The sequence below is a fragment of the Pteropus alecto genome, unplaced genomic scaffold (genome assembly GCF_000325575.1).
Source record: "Pteropus alecto unplaced genomic scaffold, ASM32557v1 scaffold164, whole genome shotgun sequence".
In the NCBI taxonomy this organism is placed as follows: domain Eukaryota; kingdom Metazoa; phylum Chordata; class Mammalia; order Chiroptera; family Pteropodidae; genus Pteropus; species Pteropus alecto.
Genome location: NW_006439568.1, coordinates 23668013 through 23691621, shown reverse-complemented (window position 1 = coordinate 23691621; position 23609 = coordinate 23668013). Strand labels below are relative to the sequence as shown.

At 35.9% G+C, this 23609-nt stretch overlaps 2 protein-coding genes across 3 annotated transcripts in view; one reads left to right on the top strand and one right to left on the bottom strand.

Annotated features, from left to right (window-relative positions):
- Nucleotides 1-2618: 2618 nt before the first annotated feature.
- On the bottom strand, nt 2619-13956 carry RIDA (reactive intermediate imine deaminase A homolog). The gene is made up of 6 exons (XM_006916657.3): nt 13763-13956; nt 7118-7223; nt 5534-5588; nt 5236-5304; nt 4172-4227; nt 2619-3190 (listed from the first exon to the last, which is right to left on the bottom strand). Exons 1-6 carry the CDS (start codon nt 13825-13827, stop codon nt 3128-3130), a joined length of 414 nt encoding a protein of 137 aa, XP_006916719.1. The 5' UTR covers nt 13828-13956; the 3' UTR covers nt 2619-3127.
- Nucleotides 13957-13994: 38 nt separating this feature from the next.
- Nucleotides 13995-23609, top strand: part of POP1 (POP1 homolog, ribonuclease P/MRP subunit) — a 33261-nt gene continuing 23646 nt past the window's right edge. The window contains exons 1-6 of one of the 2 annotated variants that reach the window (XM_006916656.3): nt 13995-14126; nt 15770-15913; nt 17444-17611; nt 18576-18751; nt 19812-20060; nt 23283-23370. In XM_006916656.3, the coding sequence (XP_006916718.1) occupies nt 15772-15913; nt 17444-17611; nt 18576-18751; nt 19812-20060; nt 23283-23370 (823 nt within the window). In that variant the 5' untranslated portion in view covers nt 13995-14126; nt 15770-15771. Of the gene's footprint in view, nt 14127-15769; nt 15914-17443; nt 17612-18575; nt 18770-19811; nt 20061-23282; nt 23371-23609 lie in introns of both variants that reach the window. The other variant, XM_025050133.1, reaches the window with a different exon arrangement.

Genomic DNA, 23609 nt, shown 5'->3' with positions numbered 1-23609 from the left:
TTCTCTAAACCATGTATATACTTTATATAACTTCTTAGAGAAGTATGAAATAGTTAATAATAAACTAGTTTTGATGGGTAACTTGAGTTCAGTTGTTATCCTAGATAAATTTCATCACTTGTCAACATTTTTCTAAGCACATTGTTTTGCAGGGCAGGGGGAGTTGTTTGTCGGTTGCTGATTTTCCCAAGTTTTTATATTTTTAGGAGATACTAATTAACCATGAGCAACACTTTTTATCTGAAAGGGGAAACCTTTCACTTAATGCCACAGACTGCATTAATACAATTCTTTAAAAAAAAAAATTTTTACATTTTCTAGGGCATTTTTATGTATGGAGTATCCATATGCTCCCTCCCTTGCCCCACTGCAGTTTCCCAGGTTATTAACATCTTTCACTAGTGTCGTACATTTGTTACAACTGATGAACCAATATTCACATACTTTTATTTAACTGAAGCCTCTTGTTTACATTTAGGGTCCACTCTTTGCATTACTGTTTTTGACAAATGCATGACATGTACCCACCATTACAGTATCATACAGAATAGTTTCACTCACCTGAAAATCTCCTGTGACCCATCCATTCATCCCTCTGCTACCACACCCACACCCCAAGGCCTTGGCCAGCACTAGTCTTTATACTGTCTCCATAGTTCTGCCTTTTCCAGAATGTCATACAGTTGGGAATCACGCTTTTCTAGAACTTCTCTCACTTAGCAACATGCATTTAAGGTTCTCCCATGTCTTTTTGTGGTTTGATAGCTCATTTCTTTTTATTGCTAAATAATAGAAAGCCTTCTATTATCATCGTCATTGCTACGTGCTGGGCATTATTATAAGTGCTTTATACATATTCACTTATTTAATCCTAACAACTTTTATAAGGTAGGTACTAGTAATATCCCCATTTTACAGATGAAACAAACAAGAGATCTTGAGTAGCTTAACCAAAGTGGTGGAACAGCATTTGAGACTCAAGCTCTTTGGCGCTAGAGTCCATGCCCTTAACCACTGTACTATAGTGCTTTGTGTAAAAATGTCTAAAATAATTTTCAGCACTTAATCTTGTTTTATCAATTCACAGTACCATGCTCCCCAACTCTGCCTACTTGAAGAGAGCTCATACTTACCTTTTATGTTAATAACTTTAGTTATTTAAATAGCAGAAGCTTTCCCACAAAGCACATTATTCCATATGATTAATAATTATCAAATACTGCTGAACAGTGACAGCTTTTTTGAGCCTTTGCTGTATGTTAGACACTGCTGAGTACTTTTCATACACATCATCTTAATACTTATGACAGCCATTTGAGAAGGTGCAATTATTCTCTCTCAGGAAACTGCGGCTGAAAAGTATTAAATAACTAGCTGAAGGTCACAGAGCTAAGTGGTAGATCTGGGACAGAATCCTGTTGTATTACTCCAAAGTTCCTGCTCTTAACACCACTGTTCTTAACTGCTTCTAACCATAACATTTTGATCAATGACAGACTGCACATATGACTGCGGTCCCATGAGATTTTAATGGAGCTGAAAAATTTCTATTGCTTAGTGAAGTCATAGCTGTCAGAAGGGCATTACTCACGTGTATGCGGTGATGCTGGTATGAACACACCTACCACACTGCCAGTCATATAGCAGTACAGCACAATTATGTACAGTACATAATACTTGATAAGTGCCTATGTTACTGGTTTATGTATTTATTATACTATACTTTTTATCATCACTTTAGAGCGTACTTTTTCTACTTATAAAAAAGTTTGCTGTAAAATAGTGTGCAGTGTTACACCAGCAGCAGCCTCACACATCTTGTGTTTATGCCTCTTGATTGCATCATTTTCTCTTGTGCTTGATTTAATCTCACGTTGTACATGCTGTACAGGTTTGTAGCCTAGGAGCAACAGGCTATACCATGGCCTGGGTGTATAGAGGCCTTTACTGCCTAGGTTTGTGTAAGTGCACTCTATAATGTTTGTACAATGACAAAATTGCCTGACGACGCTTTTCTCAGAATGTATCTCCATTGGCATATGACTATAATTCTGAAAACATCAAACTGGGGAAATGATTAGATCACCTAAGGTATATCCACACAGAAGAACATCTTGCTACAGTTTTAAAAACGGAAAGATCTACATGTATTTATATGGAAGATTTTCAAGACAGAAGAAAGTATCTATAGAATAATATATTAGTAAAGTTCCATTTATGTTAACAAGCCCAAATCAAACTAGATGATCAAGTATGTAATGAGTAGAAAATTATGTGCTGGTACACTCAAAACTCTTAGCAGTGCTTCTCTTTGGGGAGGTAAGTGGAATGGAGAGTGAGTGAAGGAGACTTTTACTTTTTAATCTACATAATTTTGTGTTGGAATTTATTCTATAACATGGAGGTATTATGTAGCAGTTCTCTAAAAATGTCAAAAGACTTTAAAGAACAAACACGAAACGGTTATACATAGTCTGATTACAACAGTGTAAAAATGTACAAAGTCAGAAGGAAGCTTTGAGAAAAAAACAGTTGGCGTTTTAACTTCATGGTCTCCCCCCATCTTTAATTAGGGAATGTGCTCCAATGTATAAATAAGTGAACAGAATCACACCAAGGAAAATCTGCAAGTCTAATTTATTTCCATTAGAAAAATATTAGCTATATACAATTTTGGTCCACTTTTTTTTGCCTTTACGTCTACCATTCAAACTTAAATCTTTAATTTTACTCAAGTAAAAGCAGAATCACATATTTGACATGAGAACTAAATATTTCACACCATCAAATTATTAGTATTTAACTAATACATGTACTCTTCACTATTTCTCAGGAATAGTAACTCATATTTCCTGAGTGTTATTTCCTTTTATTTGTTTGAGTGACTACGTAACGCAATGTGTCTCCTCTCGCATCCAGGCATGTGGGCATGCATAACTGTTCTTTATAACATCAGTGAGTGGATTCATCATTTCATCTGTAATTCATGTTCAAGTCCCCTTATTATATGGTATTTTCTTTATACTTCAGATATTTTAGTCTGTCTTATACTTTCCAACATTGATTATAAAAATTAATATATTTTAAAACATTATTAATATTCCAGACTAAATATTATTAGGCCTGCTTAGAGTGATGCTGTTGTGAGAGGGCCTTGGATAGCTACTGCTTCAATCTCAACACGGCCTCCCTGTAAGGAGAATAATGAGGCAATGGTTAGATCATTTTTTACAGATTAAGAGAGCTCCATACCACCTACTAAAAACATACAACTAACAGCAATACAGCATTTTTTAACAGTAAACTCTTCAAAGAAGGAACGGAGAAGGAAACACTCACTAAGAACCTAAGATAGGCCAGGTTACCATGCCAATCACGTTCATATACATTAGCTCATGTGATTCTCACAGCAGTTTTATTAGATGGGTATTATGTAGCAGTTCTCTAAATTCTCTCCTCAATTCAGAAATTGATTCACCAAAGCTTAGGTTATGCAACCTGTCCTAAGACACAATGCTAAATGGCAAAGGTTCAACCCACATCTTACAATTCCAAGTTCAGAGCTCCTTCTACCATACCCAATACCTTAATAACTTTGATGATATTGATCATTCCAAGTAACAATCAAATTAAAGCAATAAAAATACTACTCACAAACCTAGCTCGATTTATAGTCTCTACATAACAATAAAAAGAAAATAGCTGCTACTTTACTTTTTCTCACAACTCACGTACTCTGATTCTGTTGTGTTCATATGTGGCCTTAATTTTTAATGTTGTGAATTTGTAAGACAAATTTCTAAAATTTAAGTTTCTTAATTTTCCCCCAGACTTTAAGTTCCTGGAAAGCAGAAACTATTTCTTTTCTTTTAAAACTTTTCCTGCTACAGTGCTTAGTTTGTTTGCTACTTTACTTTTTCTCACAACTCACGTACTCTGATTCTGTTGTGTTCATATGTGGCCTTAATTTTTAATGTTGTGAATTTGTAAGACAAATTTCTAAAATTTAAGTTTCTTAATTTTCCCCCAGACTTTAAGTTCCTGGAAAGCAGAAACTATTTCTTCTCTTTTAAAACTTTTCCTGTCACAGTGCTTAGTTTGTTATATTCAGAAAACAATGTAGAAATTTAATTTAAAATTGTGTACATTAGTCATTTTCAAGTGTACTTACTTTGGGCAAAGCAGCAACCTGGTAAGCAGCTCTTGCAGGAAAATCACTTTTGAAATCTAAATTTAAAAGAATTTCATTTTAATTTTCAAATACAATATTGTTACTCGACACAGCATAATCAAGACTCTGCAAAGTGTTTCACAGGTTTCTCAGTTCTTAGATATAAGTACTATTAAGAAAAGAGGCTCACATTCATATTTGTTTAATAAAATATTTTGCCATATGACTCCTATGATATTTAATACTTTTAAAAACGTCTTAGCTTTCTGGGAAAAAATGAAAACACATACTCTGACACTTCGATCTTATTTAATATGAATGAGGTTTTGTTTTTAAGGTGATACTTATAAAAGTTATCTAAATAAGGAACAGCTGCCCATCTCCTGAAATTTTGGCAGGTACTTTCACTGCTAACTTTGCTTTACTCTAGCCGTTTCTTCAAGACAGAATAAATAATGATGTTTTTTCCATATTACACTTTTGTCTCATCTCACCGGTTGGTAGGGACATTTTCCCCACTAAGACAACATTAATAAGTATAGATAACACTTACTGAGTGCTTAGAACACACCAGGATCTGTTCTAATGTGTTTACATGTTGTATTGACTCATTTAAGCATTCCAACAATCCTATAAGGTTTTATCCTTATAGGATATAAGGAAACCAAGATATAGAAATGTTAAGTAAGTAACCAGCTAATGATTCTGAGAGCCAGTATAGAGATAGTTGCTAGACCATATCATAGCAATAATAATCTATGTGTTAAAAAAAATTTATTAGGTATACCTAAAAAGCCTGAGAAGGATATAACAAAATTAAGCTTTAGGAAAATTGATCTCTAGGGTTGTAGTATATTATTCTAGGGAATGCAATAGAAATGTCTTGGATCTTTTTCATGAGGACACACTGTATGTGTCCAATCAGACTATTCATTCTTTTAGGACAAGATCTATGACCACTTCTTTAGCATCTCCTATCACTCTTAATTCACTGTTAATTCATTAAAGTTAATAGGTTCATTTCTCTTTAAAAATGAAAATAGTAATAAAGCCAAATTACTTACACTGTTTATAGATTTCATTGACAGTACCAAAGTCATTTATGTCAGCCAGCAAAACAGTTGTTTTTACCACTAGAAGATAAAAACATTGTTATTAGGTTTAGCTATTTAATCTGATCTAAAACATTACTTAGAAGAACAGTATGGTACTCTGACTATCTTAATTAAAATGGGACTGAAATTAAAACAACTTTAAAAAGCAACAAGATATGTAGCATGACATATTACTGGATACCATGTGTTCTTCAAAAAGACCAAAGAAATATTGAAGAGAAATGTGATGTCCTATTAAGTTGCTCACCATTAGTGAAGTCACAGCCTGCAGCTTTCAGAATTTCACCCATGTTTGTAAGAGCCTGTGAACCAAGGCAAGAAAGGCCTAAGGCACTGATGTTATATTAAAGCTTTAATTCAATTCAATTAATCATCTTAAACCAATACCTCCTTAAATAGCTTACGTTGGAGAAAAATTTCCTTTCTGAAATTCTACTCTTTCTAGGCCACTTCTAAATAAATCTAAAATAAATCATGCTAGATCTATACAACTAAATTAATATGAAAAGATCTCTAAGATGAATTGTTACATGATAAAAGAAAACCAAGATGCAGAATAACATGCACAATAAGCTACCATCTGTGTGTGTATGTGGCAGGGTGCTGTGTGTGTGTGTGTGTGTGTGTGTGTGTGTGTATACACATTTATGCTGGTATAAGCACTGACTGTCCCTGGAAGGATATACAAGAAACTAGAAACAGTGGTTACCTCTGATGAAGAAAACGGTAGAGGTTGGGATAAGGGTTGGAGACATCTTTTCATTGTCTATGCTTGTTTATAGCTTTTGGATTTTTTGCCATACCCATGTATTGCTTATTCGAAAGATTAATTATTTTTAAAAAAACAAAAACATCATCAAATGTTATGTGACCAGTAAAGTGGAGAAGAAGAATGATTTGAAAAAATAATAAATTAAGGACAGGGTAAAAAAACTGATGTTCGTCCAAAGGCCAGAGTGTTTGCTAAAAGAAAACATGTTTTGAGTACTGGCTGAGAATGCCACACATTCTAGCACTGAGGAAGAGGCTTCGACCCAATCTTTTCACTCACAAAAGGAGACGACATCTCACCATATTTCAGACAGATTCATTCCACTGGAGGAAAGCCGAAAGGCAATTCACTTACAAGAATTATTTAACCAGCTCCTTACGGATGGACATTTAAGTTGTTTTCTGTTTTTGGATATTACAAATGACTCAGTAAATACATTAAATTATAAATTAATTCTACTTATTGGAAATCAATCATATTCTCCATTCTTATTTGGAAAAACATGCTAATGTAATGTTTGATATTACAAACATGTAATCTTTGGTACTTCTCTCTAACTAACAAATGTTGACTTTTATTTCTGTGGTGCTGGAGTTATTTGTGTAGGTCGGTGGCTCTGATAAGAAAATTTCCTAATCCATTTTGAAGTGGCAAGATGTTATCTGATTTTAATAATTCAGGGTCTCCCCCTTAGTTTTATTGAGATATAATTGACATATAATAACTAATAAAACGAATAACATTGTTATTAGTTTTAAGTACATAACTTGATAATTTGATACATGTATCTAATATGAAAGGATTACCACAATAAGTTCAGTTAATATTCAATAGATTCAGGTTTAAAGTCACGTTGCAAGGAACAATTTTTTTTTGGTTGTTAAATGATTCATCAAATTTCCAACTTTCTGCTGACATAAAATTGTCTTAAATTATGCAGTAACTTAAAATGCTTTTATCTGGTACTCTCTCTAAAACAAATCAGTCAAGTGAATTCTTAGTATTCTTCAATATTAAAAGCAGTAGAGAAAGAACCTTCAAATGTGGAAAATTACTTACTTGTTTAGCTTCTTCTACCACACCTCCTGGCACAAGTTGTCCACTTGAAGGGTCCATGCCTATCTGTCCTGAAATGTAAATGGTCCTGTCGACTAACACAGCTTGACTGCAATGAATGGAAATCCAGTGAATATATAAAATATAAAATATAAAATTCAACGCTAAAATGTTTCTTTGCTAGGACACAAAAAAAGCACAAAATGTAAAATTAAAAATTGATAATTGGATTTCATTAAAATTAAAAACTTTTGCTTGTTGAAAAATATTTTTAGGAAAATGAAAACACAACTCACAGATTGGGAGAAAATGTCTGCAAAACATATGTCTAACAAAGGACGTATATCCAGAATATATAAATAACTCTTAAAACTAGATAATACAAGACAGCCCGATGACAAATAGGCAAATGATTTGAACAGATACTTCATAAAAGACATATGAAGAGCTAAGGAGTGCTGCACAAGAAATACACTCAACATTATTAGTCATTAGAGATATATAAAACAAAACCACAATAAGATACCACTACACACGAGAGGACATCATTGGTAATAACAAGTATTGGTCAAGATGTGAAGCACCTGGAACCCTCATACACTGTCAGTCGGAACGCAAAATAGTACAAACACTATTCTGTGGAAAAGTTTGGCAGTTTCTTTAAAACTTAAGCATACACTTAACATACAAACTAGCAATTTCTTTCCTAGGCGACTACCCAAAAGAAATGAAAAAATATGTCTAAAAACTTTACATGAATGTTAAGAACATGATAGCCAAAAGAAAAAAAAAAAAACATCCACTGATAGAGTCGACAAAAGACGACATATTATTTGATTCCACTTATATGGAATTCTAGAAAAGACAAAAGAATAGCGGCAGAAAGTAGACTAGTAGTTGCCTGGGGCCAGGGGTAGGGGCGGGGCCGCAAATGGGTACAAGGAGATGTGGGGGTGGTGGGAATGTCCTAAAACTCGACTGTGGCAGCAGATGCACGAATGTACTTTTACCAAAACTCATGGGCCGCTACACTTCGAATGCGTGAGTTTTATATGGAACATACTTCAACAAAGTTGCAAAATGAACCAAGAAAAGCAATGCCAGGAGTAAATTACTCAAGATTAATCGCTGCTTGTTGGAAGATCAACTAAGAATCTACCTGTGAGGGTACACTTCATTTCTGCAGTTCTTACATTTGAAATGGATTTTTTTTTGTAATGAGGCCATTAAATTTCAAAATTAGGATAAAATGAAAGAAAAAAATAAGCTACACTGAGACCTGAAAAAGAGTCAAATAAATCAACTTAAAAGAAAATTTATTATTTTCTAATAAATTTGTTGTTGTTTCTTTTCTAAATTGTAGTTAAAATATATACAAATGTATGATAAAATTTACCATATTAATCATTTTTAGGAATATAATTCAGTGGCATTAAATACTCTCATTTAAAAAATGTTGATAAAGAATCTTTATATCATTCTAAATTTAGAAGCAATAATTGTTTTACCATTTCCATGCTTATTTAAAAACAGGATATTCTCATTTCCAATCTTCAATCAAAACAATATTTTGTTTTGCAACATGCTCTAAACTTTCCTATCTTTTATTTCATGTTTCCCTTCATTTCCCAACCATATCCTTTTTCTTTATAATTTTAAATATAAAATTTATAACTTTTCCTTAATAATTTTTTGAATGAGAATATTTACATGGTTCAAAAATCTAGAAAATATACAAAAAAAATCACAGTGAAAAGTCTCCCTTCTGTCTTTATCCTCCTTCTGTTCAGTTCCTAGCCCCTGTGGATAACCACGGCTCTTCTTTAAATATTCCCGCAAAGTTCCTTCATGCATATATGAAGAAAAATGAATATAAATTTTTCCCCATTGACAATAACATATGGTATACTAAACACTTTCTACACTTTGCTTTCAGTCAACAGTATATCATGATCTTTCCATAACTATATGCAGTTATTCCTCATTCTTTTAACAGCTGCATAGTGTTTCATTGTATGGATGTAATTTAACTAGTCACCACTGATACCAATATTTTGCTACTGTAAACAAAACTACACTGAAAACCATCTCTCTCTCTCTCTCGTCGCACACATGCACGCACACATGCAGGCACACACACCATTTTCCCTGAGTCTTTCTTTCTTTTGAGCCCCAGAGGTATAAGAAAGGCTCTACCTTTCTTATGAACAGGATCCTGCCTCATATGACAGCTAGTTCTTTTCTTATCCTATTTCTTGGGGTATGCCAGACTATAAACTCCTTGAAGGCAGGGGCAGTGTCTTACTATGTTTCTAGCTGTGCATAGTGGGCTAGGTGATTCCTTTTATACAGTGGCACACAATAACTTCTTATTGATGTTTTGCTCTCTCACCACTTAGTAGCTTAAACAACTGTGGCCGTCAGTAAGTATCTTTTTAGGAATACCTACTAGTTTACAGTGTGGGTTTTGGAGGGCTGAAGAGGCTAGGTTTAAACTTGGTAACAGGACTTAGAAAGTTTAGGAATTCTTCTCCACTATCTGGCTTTCACCTTGGCCCACAAATGGATAACTATTGAGTTTGTTAATGTGTAAGCTTTTATCAGATTGAACAGTCCCATCAGCTAACACTGTTTCTATTAATTGTCCTGTGTAGAATTAGGCCACTCTTTGCCCTTTGCTAGGTACCTTTACCTCTGCCCATATCTGAAACACAGTTTAAGCTACAAGTTTATTCATTAATATTGATAAAAACTTTATGACAGTAAAAAAGTATTCATTTATTCTCAGAAAATTAAAAGTAAGTCCTGGATCTCTGAGATTATATGAGCTATGTGAGTTATCTCTATAGGTAAGTAGAGATTGTTCACAAATAACAATCGGATAGTTGACCCTTCCTGAGCATCAGAATCCTCCTATCCATAGACCAGTCATTAGGCTCCAGAAAACTTAAGTGTATTGTTCTAATTCCAAGTTAAAGGGAAATAACATTTTTCAAAATCATCATAATATTCTCGCATCATAATCTATGCCACATGGATTATCGCTTCAAAATGTTATGACTATTTGGATGGTGTGCTAGTAAAATGGAAAGCGATGCAAAGCAATGTGATATCGACGTCTCTCAAGGTTCCCTCCTGGAGCATTCCTAAAATGTGCTGAGCTGAGCTGATCAGCTAATTAGTGACAACACTGCATCCATCCCAGTGCCAGGAACTGAAAGTTCAGCACAACTGAATCCTTCCTGGAGAAGACCCAGAATTTTCAAAAAGTGCACTCACTACAAACTCCATGCACAAAAATTCTTGTTTCCAAATGGTTATTTAAAAATGTCCAATTAACTTTATTGGGATATAACTAGTTAGTTGTAGTATTTTTCCTTTGTAAAACACTGAAAATTAGCACCATTTCTAGTGGCCTTGTATTACCTTTGGATACAAAAAATCACAAGAGGCACAATTTCCTGGAAAGTTTCTATACTATAATGCTGGTTGACGGCTTTTCTTTTGTCTTACTGCCATATTCATATAATAACTCTCTTCTTCTTCTTCTTCTTTTTTACTTGCAGCTTTATAAATATAGTTGACCCATCTCAGAGTCAACCAGGGATATTACTATCATGCTTGCTTTCTTGAACAAAGTATATACTCGAAAAGTGTATGCTCCAGGCTCTATAATCTCTTTGTTTTTGTTTTTAAGGGTCACTCTGTTCTGAAGTAAAACCACTGAGTGACTGAGGGAGAAGGATCAGGGCACAAGGAGGAAAAAGATGACTAATTTTTACTTTTATTGTAATATCCTCTTAACTATTCTTAATGCCTTTTCAAATTACTATCAGAAGTCTCTTCTTAAAAGAGATCTGATCATGTCACTTCCTCTTCAAAAATATTTTATGACTCCTTACTGCATACAAAATAAAGTCTATACTCTTAAGTTTAGCAATGGAAACCATCACAATCCAGACTTTGCTAATAGCTAATTTTTAGCAAGAGGCAAAACAAAAATTCAAATTCAAGGTCTAACTCCTAAGCAGTGTTTCCCAAAGTGTAGGTCCTATACAAACACTGAATAACAGTAAGGAAATGATTCCCTTTTTCATTCTCTCTTCGTAATGAAAAATGGGGACTGGAATAGTGACTGTGCACATAATGTACTTAGAACAGTGTCTGGTGCTGAGTAAGCATCAATAAATGTTAGCAATTATGACTTCGATCCTCTGATTAAATGGAAAAGGATATTATTTTTAGAAAACAAGTTAAAGCTGTCACTTTTTAACAAAGAGAGAGTAGGCTTTGGGTTCTGAACCAACTGCAGTATCCAGCTAGAATTTAATAACATTTTTCATTTAATCGAGTTTATTTTTCACTGTTACTTTCTACTGCATTGTTTTCTATTTATTATTGTAATGTTTCCTTTTTAAATTTGTTAAATAAAGTGAGCCATCTCAAAGAAAAGTGTCAAGTAAATTATAATAAAGGTGGTACACAGATTTGGCAAATACAAAGTAAAAGTGGTACTCAGACTACTAAAACATCCTCCAAAAAGTCTTTATGCTATGTATTCCATGTCCATGCCTCGAGTCTTGCCCCCTAACTGGAATGCCCTTCATTCTATGACTTCCTGTTGAAGTCCTTAACAAAGTATAGCTGACCCCCACCCAACTGCCAAAAATCCGAGTATAATTTTGATTCCCCAAAACTTAATTACTAATCAGCCTGCTGTTGACTGGAAGCCTTACCTATACATAAATGGTTGATTAACACGTATTTTGTACATAATACACATTAGATACTGTATCTTTATAATAAGGTAAGCTAGAGAAAAGAAAATGTCAAGGAAATCATAAAATACATTTACAGTATTTATTGAAAAAAAAGCCAAACATAAGTAGACCCACCCAGTTCAACCTCCATTGTTCAAGGGACAACTGAAATTTAAAAACCAAACATCACAACCATACTTACTATAAATGCAAATCCAACCTTCAAAACCCACTTCAAGGGCTACCTCGCACAAGCAGCTTTCCTACATCTTTTTCCCATGTGCCCCAAGTTAGCATCCATTTCTTTCTTATCCTCTTTTGTCACCTCTCCCCCAAACTCCATGACCCCTCAGTCCCATCGCGTTTTATTTCTAACCCTACTATAATAGTTAGTAATCTGCCATACATAAGTGTTATTTTTTATGGCAGTGTGGTATACAGGGAGTTAGGGCTTGTTCAAATGAAGCTCTGTCACTTACAGACCGTTTGACCTTGGACAAATTCACTTGGAGCTTCAGTTTTTTTTGTAAAATGCGGATAAGATTTAAGAGAAGTTGGTTGTCATGGATGCGTCCCATCAGTTTGCATAAGATTAAAATGTTTCTTTTTCTCTCCCCCATATGTGTGAATGTCTTTCAGACTGGATTGCTTCTTATACATTTTTGTATCCCCTGCACTGCTCCGCACAATTCTCAATACATGTCTTTCATAGTTCAAGTGTTTCAGCAGTAGAGGTTGTCCAGCAGTAGTTCTTTTAACAGTGAACAGCTGCTGTAGACTATATTCTAAAAGGAAAAATGGAAAAAAGTTTGCACAATATACTTTAGTGAAGAATTAAAAATAAGTCTCCGAGAATGCATATAAGATGCAATAGTTTTAAGGCTGAGACATTTTAAGAAAACAAAGTTTTTTTAAAAGGAATTAAACTTTCACTTTAACAGGGCTTCTGACAAGTGGCGATACATGTACACAAGATAGACATTCTGGCCAGTATACATATATTTAGCCAGAGCATGTTGGGAAATCTTGAAAAATGATCTTCGTTATGATTTGTATTTGATTTTATTAGTGAGAAATAAGCACGGGCAAATGAATTCATAAACATCAGTAATGCATTTCTATACGTGTTGTAAAACCTAGTGTCTTGGGTAGATGTGCAGGGATTTGCTAAGCATTTCTGTGAAAAGAACTCAGCTAGCCCCAGAAGGGCACCCACATCTGTGGATGGGATCTACTTCTTCAAATTAAGAGAGGGTTAGACCAAACATTATGCTAAGTGAAAGCAGTCAGTCACAAAGGACCCCATATTGTAGGATTGCATTTACTATAGGAAATGTTCAGAACAGGCAAATCCATAGAGACCAACAGATAACTGGTTGCCAGGGGCTTGGAGAAGAGGGGAATGGGGAGTGACTGCTAATTGATAGGTATAAGGGGTTTTTCTGAGGTGATAAAATGTTCTGAGATTACATAGGGGTGATGGCTGCACTACTCCATAAGTACGGTAAAAATCACTGAATTGTACATTTTAGAGGGCTAAATTTTATGGGTATGTGAATTATATCTTAGTAAAGCTGTTTAAAAAACATTCAGAAAGACTTCTAAATCGGAGAAACTTTCTGGCTGGCTGGTCTCCGCAGTAAGGAAGCCAGGTCTGGGGAAAAGCCTCCGGGAGCGCAGGCTCCGGGTCCTAGTTGGGGCTCCTAACTCATTGTGGGTCTCCAGGTGCGTTGCTCCATTTCCTGGGTTAAGTTTCCTCGCGTGTTCGCTGAGGCTAGCGCCTCATGCGATCGAGGAGGCCCACCCCAGCTCTGATCTGGGGTGGTCACTTTCCACCACCCCTCCCAGCACACCTGGGGTCCGTCCGAGCTCCCACATGCCGAGTTACCTGTAGGGACCAATGGCCCCTGGGGCTTTCACGGTGCTGATCACCTTTTTGATCAAGGATGACATAGCTATTCCTTTTCCCTTGAGGCCCCGCAGAGAGAACAATCCCGTACACTATCTCCGTTCGTGTCCCACTGGACTGATCAGGCCCGGCAGCCGCAACAAAAACGCGACGCGGGAGCTGGCTCGCTCAGGATTCTGGGAGTTGTAGTATCTGCGCAGCTCCCGGCCACGTGGAGGCAGCGCAGCTCTGGCGCATGCGCTTTTCCTCTCGCTCGCCGGTCACGTCGTCTTGTGGGGTAGTGTTAGAGCCTTGTCATTCTGACGGGGAATCCCTGGCTTCCTCCCCTCAGAGCGTCTGGCAGGTAGGTGGTGAGAGGTTGGTGTCCTCTAGAGTCCGCAGCTTTGGGGAGTGTGCGTGTGTGTGAATGAGTGTGCCACCCACGTATTGCTCCTCCCCGCCTCTCCCCAATCTTCTCTCCTTCAGACCCAGCTGACCTCTTCCCTTCCTACCTGCTCCTGGGCCCCTCTTGCGGGCCCAGCACCTCCTTCGGCGCTCGAGCACCCGGAGTCTGTCATTTTGCTTCATTGCCCCACCTGGAGGATGCCGTTCTGGGAATGGGCTTATATCCCCTCTCCTTATACCCTAAAGCAATAACACGGGTCATTCAGAGGACCACGCTGAGATGTGAGCTTTTTCCACCTTCCTGCCCCTCCCTTCTTCCCTTCTTTTGGGTGCTCCTGGAGCTTTAGGATGTCTATGCGTTCCCCTTTGATCTGAGTAGAACCCTAGTGACTGGGATCTGATTTCATTAGGAAGATAGTGATCTTGATACAGCAAATGGCCCTAGGGCTAGTCTTTTGGCAGATATTCAGTCATACTGTGTCAGAAGGGGTGGTACTGGGCTAAATATTTTCTTCCGTTAATAAATACATTGTAGGCATGCTTCACCCCTTCATTTAAGCGTGTACCTGTCCATTCAACAAATATGTATTGAACACTTGCTTTGTGTAAGGCGCTCTGCAATGCGTTTGATGTGCAGTAGTGCAAAAGATAGGTAAGAGCCCTGCCCTACCTTGCTTCTAATCCTGTTTATTCCCCTTCATTTTGTCCTACATACTGCTAAGGTTTTGGTTTTTCTTCTTCTGGCCCAAGAACTTTCAGAACTTTTTCATTATTTCATAATGTCATCTAGTAGAGTTGTGAAATATCTACATACCGGAAATAGTGATTATTGAAATTACTTCTTAGTTCTTTATATTAGTTAGGGTATATACATATAGACATGTATTGGTAAAAGTTAAATGTCTGGTGGGTTACATAATTACTGAATTTCATTTCAAAATAGAACAGAGGTATTTGAAACTATTCAAAAAAAAGGAGAATGTGGAGTTTGAGAATTGAGAATTACTGAGTAAATCCATCAGACTCCACCAGATTTTTGTCCTTTATCCTTCTTCCTTCAAATTGAAATCTTTTTGCTGTCATAAATTAAAGGTTCAGCTGGCTTCATTTCAATAGTAGAAATGAACACATCAATAATTTATGTTCAGTGTTTGTAGAGGTTTTATCAGAATAGCGTGTTCTATATTTCATTGATTCAGATGGCTTATGTTTCACCTAAGAATTTTGATTAAATGTTTTAATTTTTTATTATGGCATAGAGATCTTATACCTTATTTTTTATTCTTTCAGCAGATTTTATGCAGTGTCAACACGAGTATATGATTTAATTATTTGATGGCAATGCAAACTGGAATGTACTGATATTTTCTTTTCCAACAATAGAATTATTTTTTTCTATTGAATCAAGTTTTTGGTGTTCATACCCTTCATGGCTCCTCTAGAGATGCCCCTGGTCATAACATTTTGTTATCATCAAACCCCCTATAATATTTATTATATTGAAGAATCAAATATTGAATCACATGAATATTTATTAAATTCACTTTTATTTTCGAGTGGAAATTTCCTTTCCCTGTACTAAATTTATTACTTTCTTTCCAGAAATGTCTAATGCAAAAGAAAGAAAACATGCTAAGAAAATGAGAAACCAGCCCACTAATGTGACTTTATCCTCTGGCTTTGTGGCTGATAGAGGTGTAAAGCACCATAATGGAGGTGGAAGACCTTTCCGAGCTCAAAAACAAGGTAAGATACACATAATTCTCTCTCCACTGTGATTTGGAGCATATTGCTTCTAAGAGCTTTTTGATAGTTGTTTTCTAAATGGTAAACGAGTTGACTCTTATTTACAAATTTGCCTAGTTGAAAAGTATTTATAACCCTAAAATCAATACTCATGGCACTTTGGCTGTCATTTACAGAGCAGAGAAAAAACCCAAGTTGCCCCATGTGGACATTGCTAGCTGCCTTTTGTTTCAGCTTTCATGCAGAGATGACCAGAGAGGTTGGAGATAATGGGCGGGCAGTGCAGCACAGTGTAAGAAGCTCCAGCTCTGACTGGGGTTTGAATTTCAACTGTGGGGTGACTTCAGACAGTCATTTAATGGTTTTGAACTTCATTTTCTCTTTTGTAAAATAAAGGAAATAGAATCTAATTTACCAGGATGAATTGTTTTTATGATTTAAGATTATAATCTAGGATTATATATATATATACACACACATATATATATTTCCTCTAAGAACAGTGATTCAGTATTTCCTAATTCAGTGTTTGCTTTGACTTTATAGAACATAAGTATTGGGAATAATGCGAATTTACTGTACATATTTTAGAGCTGGTTTATCCCTTAATTATTAAATTGTACTTCTGTATTTCCTAAAAGAAAAGTAGCACGCTCATCATATCTATATTTAACTCGTGTTATGATTTTAGAACCTCATAAGGTGATGTGGAAGTGATAGTTGTTCATTGGGCAGTAATAGAAAATGCCAGTTTGGGAAGACAGCAAGCAGGTGACCAAGAATTTTTTTGGAATGCTTTGAAGAACAGTGTGTGTTGGGTCTAAGTAAGTTTTAGATTCATATTCATAAGATTTAGATTCACATCCAGCAATTGATGCCTACCATGCCATGAGATAAACCTCGGTACATGTTATCTCATTTAATCTTCACAATGACAAGTCTTATAACATGCTTCATGATCATAGGGGCTTAATAACGAAGGCTATAATGGAAATAAGCAGGAACACCATAAAATTCTTTACTGATCTCTCTCTTCATTCACAGACAAAGATTTGATGTTGTCTTAAAGTCAGAGTGGTTTGAATATCCAGACATTTGTATAGAGATTTTGCTCTTATTTCTTTTTAATTTAGCATAGGCTCCCAACTTGAGTGTGCCATAGAATTACAATAAAAGACTGAATATACAAAATCATATGGATCATAGTATTTAAAGGAGCTTAGATTTAAAATCCATGTCACACTATTTATATGGAGCAAAGTTCTTTTTATCAGTTATATCCATGGTTCTTTCATATGTCATACTGATATGATTAGCTAGTGTGCTGCCTAATTAGTTGGGTCCACTTGGGCAAGTTAATTCACCTCCTTACCTGAAATCCCTACTCTTTAAAGGGAGGACAGTAATAGCCAGGAGGTCATAGGATTGAAAACATGATCAAGGTTGCCACCCAAGAATTGTTCTCCACTGTAATCCTTATCCCTGATGAGTGACATATTTCTTTTTGTTTTCTTTTTGAAAATGTACTAGAGTCTTTTTTTGGAACTTCACGACAGCGTCAAGCCAAAATGGCCCACTATTCACCAACTGGCCCTGATGTGAATGAGCAGTCTTCCTCCAAAGTAATGTTTAAAAAAAAGGGAGGTTGGAAAACAGGTCCTGAGGACATTTCTCAGGAAATTCCCAAGTATATAACAGGTAAGGATGTGTAAAGAAGTGAAGTTTGATTGCGTATGAGTTCTTTGTTTCTAATGCAGCCAGATTTCTAACGCCCTTTGTTGTGTCTCAGCCCTTCAGCCCTGCCTCCTATCTCTCCTCCTTCCACTTCAGTCTTTGGGCCTGATAGCTCTCCCTTCTTCGGTTTCTCTTTTTTTCTTACCTGTCTTCTGACAAGTCCTTATTTGTGAACTTTTACTTTGTCTTAAAATCTTCTCCCCCTCCCTTTTAAAAATAGAAAGTGCCATTTACACTCCTCAGCATGGCATTCTCCAAAGATGAAACCAAATTTTATGCACTCTAAGGGCATCCTGGACCTTTAAATCCTATCTCCAGGCCTGTTCCAGCCTTACCTCCGGTACCTCCAACACCCTCATCCCCACTACCACATAACCCCATATTTCTTGTATAGACCTTAGAGGTGTCTTCTGGCCTCTGTTTTTGCCTTCTTGTGGGGAATTCACTTAAATTTCCCCAGCACTCTATTTACTCATCAAAAAAAAAAAATGTAGTTTTCAATAAAACATAATAGTTATGGTCACATATTTGAAAAAAGCAGAAAATATTAAAAAAACCTTGAAGTCAAAACCATTGTTAAAATTTTATTTTTTATTTTTTTTCTTGTGTAATTATTGCAGTTAAGAAAGGTTGTGATTATATTGCATGTAGCTCCCTTTTAAAAAACCTTTTTGTGATCTTGTTTTTAAACATTTTTTCTGATTAGAAAAGTCACACTGAATCCTTGTAGAAAACTTGAAAAAAAAAATTGAAGAACAGTTTTATAATCTCATAATACAGAAATAACCACTATTGGTATTAATCTAATAGGGGGTCAGGGTGGTGAGTGAATTATAAGCTCACATACTTCACATCTTTCTTCCGAGATGTACCAGAAAAGTGTTGATTTGAGACTTGTTTTTAATGACAGTGCTCTTTGCCTCAACAGCTTCTACTTTTGCTCAAGCCCGAGCTGCTGAAATCAGTGCTATGTTGACAGCAGTGACCCAGAAGTCTTCTAATTCACTCGTTTTCCAGACTTTGCCACGGCACATGAGACGCAGAGCCATGAGTCACAATGTCAAACGCCTTCCTAGGCGGTTACGGGAGATTGCCCAGAAAGAGGTATATGTTTCACTTAGTGTAAGTGTTTAGGTTAATAGTTCCTAAAAGAAATTTGGAAGTATTAACTTAATAGAATTTATTAAAATGAAAACCAAAAACAACATACTCATTTTACTTATTTTTTGGTTTAATCATTTATCCCCTTCCCAACCCCCTATAATCCACCAAATTATCAGGTAGTTGAATGTTACAGCTGCTTTTAAATATAGTGTTTGGAACCCCTTTCTTTTAATAGTGTTAAGTAGTTGACATTGCCCTGCCAGATTTAAAGAAAAATTCTGACCTTCTTACCAGCTAAGCAAGTTTAGCTCTGCAGTTTGAGGGTGTGGCCAGCTAGGAATTAGAATGTTAAAAAAAAAAAAGCTGCATCAATGCCTAGAACTTGCCTTTTGACTTTTTCAATGTTGAAAACTTGACATTGAATTTAATTATTTTTGGCTTTACCAGAGTTTTTGGCTTAGACTTTCTAAGGTTTTCTAAGCTATCCATGTCTTTACTAATTAATTCAAAATTTCTTTATTAGTGTGTTCTAGGCACCGGTACTATGCCGATGGTGGAGTTAGTGTTAATCAAGATAAAATCCTTATCCATAAGGGGCCCACAAACTAATGGAGAAGAGGTTTTTCCACAAAAGTTTAGCTTGTCTATGGAAGAGATTAAGAGTGGAAACTACACAGGAATTTTGTACTTTCTAGATTTAATGTGAAGTCTGTTTCCTAGATAGCAGTTAGCATTTCTCTGTCAAGACCTAACTGACATGAAATGTGTGGGTTTTCTCCACTTTTATATTTTTGGACCAAAGTTTTGGGTTTAGTTACCTTGCAGCTTGCTCGGTTAGTGATAGAACCATGCTTCCTTCTTAGGTTTGCCTCTCTCTAAAATCTTCACTATTTCTATTGCTTCCTTTCTCTACTTCCATTGGAGAAATCACCAAGCAAACTAATAGGGTGTGTAATGTGCTCCACTTAATAATCTAAAGTTAGTTGTTTGAATTCCTAACATTTAACTTTGTTTTGAGATGGTTACAAACTGAGATATGCTTCTCTTCTTGAAACTACAGGCAGAGAAATCAGTACATCAAAAAAAAGAACATTCAAAAAATAAATGCCATAAAGCTCGAAGATGTCACATAAACCGGATATTCGAATTCAACCGTAGACAAAAGAAGAACATATGGTTAGAAACTCACATCTGGCATGCTAAACGGTTTCACATGGTCAAGAAGTGGGGCTACTGCCTTGGGGAGAGGCCGACAGTCAAGAGCCACAGAGCCTGCTATCGAGCCATGACAAATCGTTGCCTCCTTCAGGTATGCTTTTCCAATTGGTTTTCTTTTATTTTTGTTTAGACCCTTTCTGATATAGACTTTTAAAATAGTCCATGGTATGCGAAAGCCCTATCTATGAGACTATTTTAAAAATGATTACTGACCATGATGCACTTTGCCAGATGCTAGAGATGAAGCAGCCTAAAGGTATTAGGGGAGGCTGATATTAATCAAATAATTAGCCAAATATACAGTTGAAGGGAAAAGTACACAATGCTATGAGCATTCATAACAGAGGAACAGGTAAATTTTTCATGGAAGTGATGTTTGAGCAGAGCTCTGAGGGAAAAGTGGGAGAGTGGAAGAGGCAGAAGGAAGCCAGATAGGATAGAATTGAAATAAATTCCATGTGACAGAGATGAAGAGAGTGACAGCAAAGCCAACGTTAAGGTAAGGTTAGTTCTGGAGAACTAAGTAGTAAGCAGATCATGCAGGGTCATGTTTGAGATTTACGCAGCAGTGATTCACTTAATAGTCATTCTTCATCAACAGATATTTGAGAACCCTCTCTGGGCCCTGAGCAGTGTTCAAAGTGCTGTTCTAGAAGTTATGATTCATTTTATGCTGGAAAGTTTGTTTTAAACTCTTTGAGAGTACAGTTTGTTTTAGAGCCTTGTAATTATGTTATTTATCTGGTTGTCCCTCTCACTCCCCTCCCACCCCTGCCACCCCTATTGCTAATTCAGTCGCTTTCTCTCTTCCAGTACATATTTAGAAATTTGCTCTTGGCAGAGGGCCTATCTTTCAATGGTAGGATAGTCTTGGCCAAGTTTGAAAGCCATTGGTATTATTAGTATCCTCTGATACCTCTTAAGAGCAATATAGCAGAATAATAAAAACAAGAACCTTTAAAAAATTGTGTTAAAATATAGATAACATCAAATTTTACCATTTTAACCATTTTTAAGTATACAGTTCTATGGCATTAAGTATATTCATATTGTCGTGCAGCTTTCATCACCATCCATCTCTAGAACTTTTTCATCTTCCCAAACTGAAACTATGTACTCAATCTTTAAACAGTAGCTCCCCATTGCTCCTCTCCCCCCAGCCCCTGGCAACCACCATTGACTACTCCCGGTACTTCATATAAGTAGAATCACACAATAGTTATCTCTTTGGTCTAGCTAATTTCACATAGTATAATGTCTTCAGAGTTCATCCATGTTGTATCATGTGTCAGAATTTTCCTCATTTTTAAGGCTCAATAGTATTCCATTGTATGTATATGCCATATTTTGTTTATCCATTCATCTGTCAATAGATACTTGGGTCGCTTCCACATTTTGGCTATTGTGAATAATGCTGCTAGGAACATGAGTATACAAATATTTCTTCAAGTCTCTGTTTTCAGTTCTTTTGGGTATTTACTTAGAAGTAGAATTGCTGGACCACATAGTAATACTATGTTTAATTTTTTTGAGGAACTGCCATACTGTTTTCCATAGAGGCTACACTATTTTATATTCCCATTGGCAATGTGCAGGGATTCTAGTTCCTCCATGTCCTCACCAACATTTATTATTTTCATTGTGTTGGTAGTAGCTATTCTAATGGGTATGAGGTGAATAGAAGAACCATTTAAGAGCTTTTGATTTGAAGCAGCAGATTTGATTAGCAGCAGAAATCATAGATTATAATTATTCTTTCTACATTGAGAAAACTGGGATCTAGAGAGATGAAGTGACTTGCCCAGGGTCACACACACAGCTTGTGGTGGCCTAGGTAACACTGGGGCATCTGATTCTCCTAGTCTGCTTTTTCCACTATATTCTTCCATCTCTCAAATTTCAGGACAGGCATCTGAGTTACTTCTCATTTTGGGCAAGATTTTTGCCAAGGTTATCAGATATTTTCTTCATATTTGATCAGCCTAAATAATAAAAGTAATAGCTAATAATAACAAATATTTTTTGAGTACTTATTTTATTCCGGGCCCTATTTTAGTGCTTTACATATGTTTACTCATTTAATCCTTGTAATAACACTACAAGGTAAATAGTTACATTATTTCCATTTTATAGATGAGAAAACTGAGATATGGAGAAGTTAGATAATTTACCCACAGCCATACAGCCAATGAATGGTGAGGTTGAGGTTTGAGCCCAGGTAGTCTGACTCCAGAGTTTCAGGTTATTAACCATAATTCTCAGATGTCACCAGTTGTAAAAAACTTGAGTGAGGTTCATCCGGCCACTGACAAGGTTCATCCGGCCACTGTTGCTTGGACGATTTCTGTGTGTGAGTGATAGCACTGACTCATGTGCAGAATCCTAGCTGTAATTTGCCTTTTGGTTCCAGTTGCTGAGTGTACTGAAATAGCTTAAAGGTGCTATGGCAGAGGAGTTGGTTTGGAGGTCAGTGAGCCTGACTTGAATGCTGGCTTCTCCACTTTCTGATTATATGGTTTCGTTCAAGTAACAGTTTCTTTATCAGTGTCCTTATCTCTCACATAAGATAACAGATAGTACCTGGTTCATCAGATGTTGGAAGAATTAAATGACAGCCCATGTAAGGAGTTAGGCCAGCCCCTGGCACTCGGTGACCCTTCGATGACTGTTAATTATTATTATAGTTCTTTAACATATTGATTTTACTAACTCAGTTTGATCTCTCTTCATCTTATTTAAATTGGTAAGGTCTTACTCTTTGTTATTCTCATTTTCCCCTGTATATTACTTAGTCAGAGTTGAATATCATAGTCAAGACTGAGCATGGGAGGAATATGGGATAAATTAATTGCAATATTATGTCTCTAAGTTCAGTGTTAAGTAATCCTGAGGTCCTGATTTAGCTAACTAAAGTGAACAAACAACCTTCGCATTATTTTGTGGAATTTATTACTGTCTTGCACATTCTACTCTGATTTCTTACCTCGGGTAGATTTGAGGGAGGAATAATCCTTAGAAGTCGCAGTTTTTACACTCTGCTTAGAACTTGATTGTGAATATGGAATGAAACAGATTTTCTTTCTAAAAAGTAGGACACTAATTTATATTTTAAATGAAAATTCATTTTGATTTTGATTTTTGCTCATGTAATAAGAATAGACAGGTTTCAGATTTTGACTGACGAAATGATAGCTTTTACAATTTGTTATGTGTCTTGGACTTTTAGAAGTTTTTTTGATGTGGCTTTTGGCTTCTTGCAGTTTTCTCCCATGTAGAGTCCTAAATATTTAATTATGTTTCCCTTTTTGTGCAGGATTTATCCTACTACTGTTGTTTGGAGTTGAAGGGCAAAGAGGAAGAAATACTAAAGGCACTGTCTCCAATGTGTAGCATAGACACAGGTAAACTTTTTTCAAAGCTGAGCCCTATTTTAGTCTTTATTTATTCATTTCATGAATAAGTGTCTGCTGTAAGCATTTTGGAATTTCAATACATGTAAAAATGTGTGAGTTCTTGTTCCTCATGAGTATGTTAATATAAGGAAAGCTTCGAGTAGCTTTTAAATAGTTTCTAACATTGTCAAATGTAAAATGAGAGAACCATTATTCTGGTGGAGTGAATTTAAACAGGAAGAAACTCA

Coding starts and splice junctions, on each gene's coding strand:
- RIDA (XM_006916657.3), bottom strand. CDS start 13,827: ATGTCATCCTTGATCAAAAAGGTGATCAGCACCGTGAAAGCCCCAGGG. Junction 5,305..5,533: donor AGGCTGTGACTTCACTAATG/GTGAGCAACTTA, acceptor TTTATCTTCTAG/TGGTAAAAACAACTGTTTTG. Junction 4,228..5,235: donor CAATGAAATCTATAAACAGT/GTAAGTAATTTG, acceptor TTTTAAATTTAG/ATTTCAAAAGTGATTTTCCT.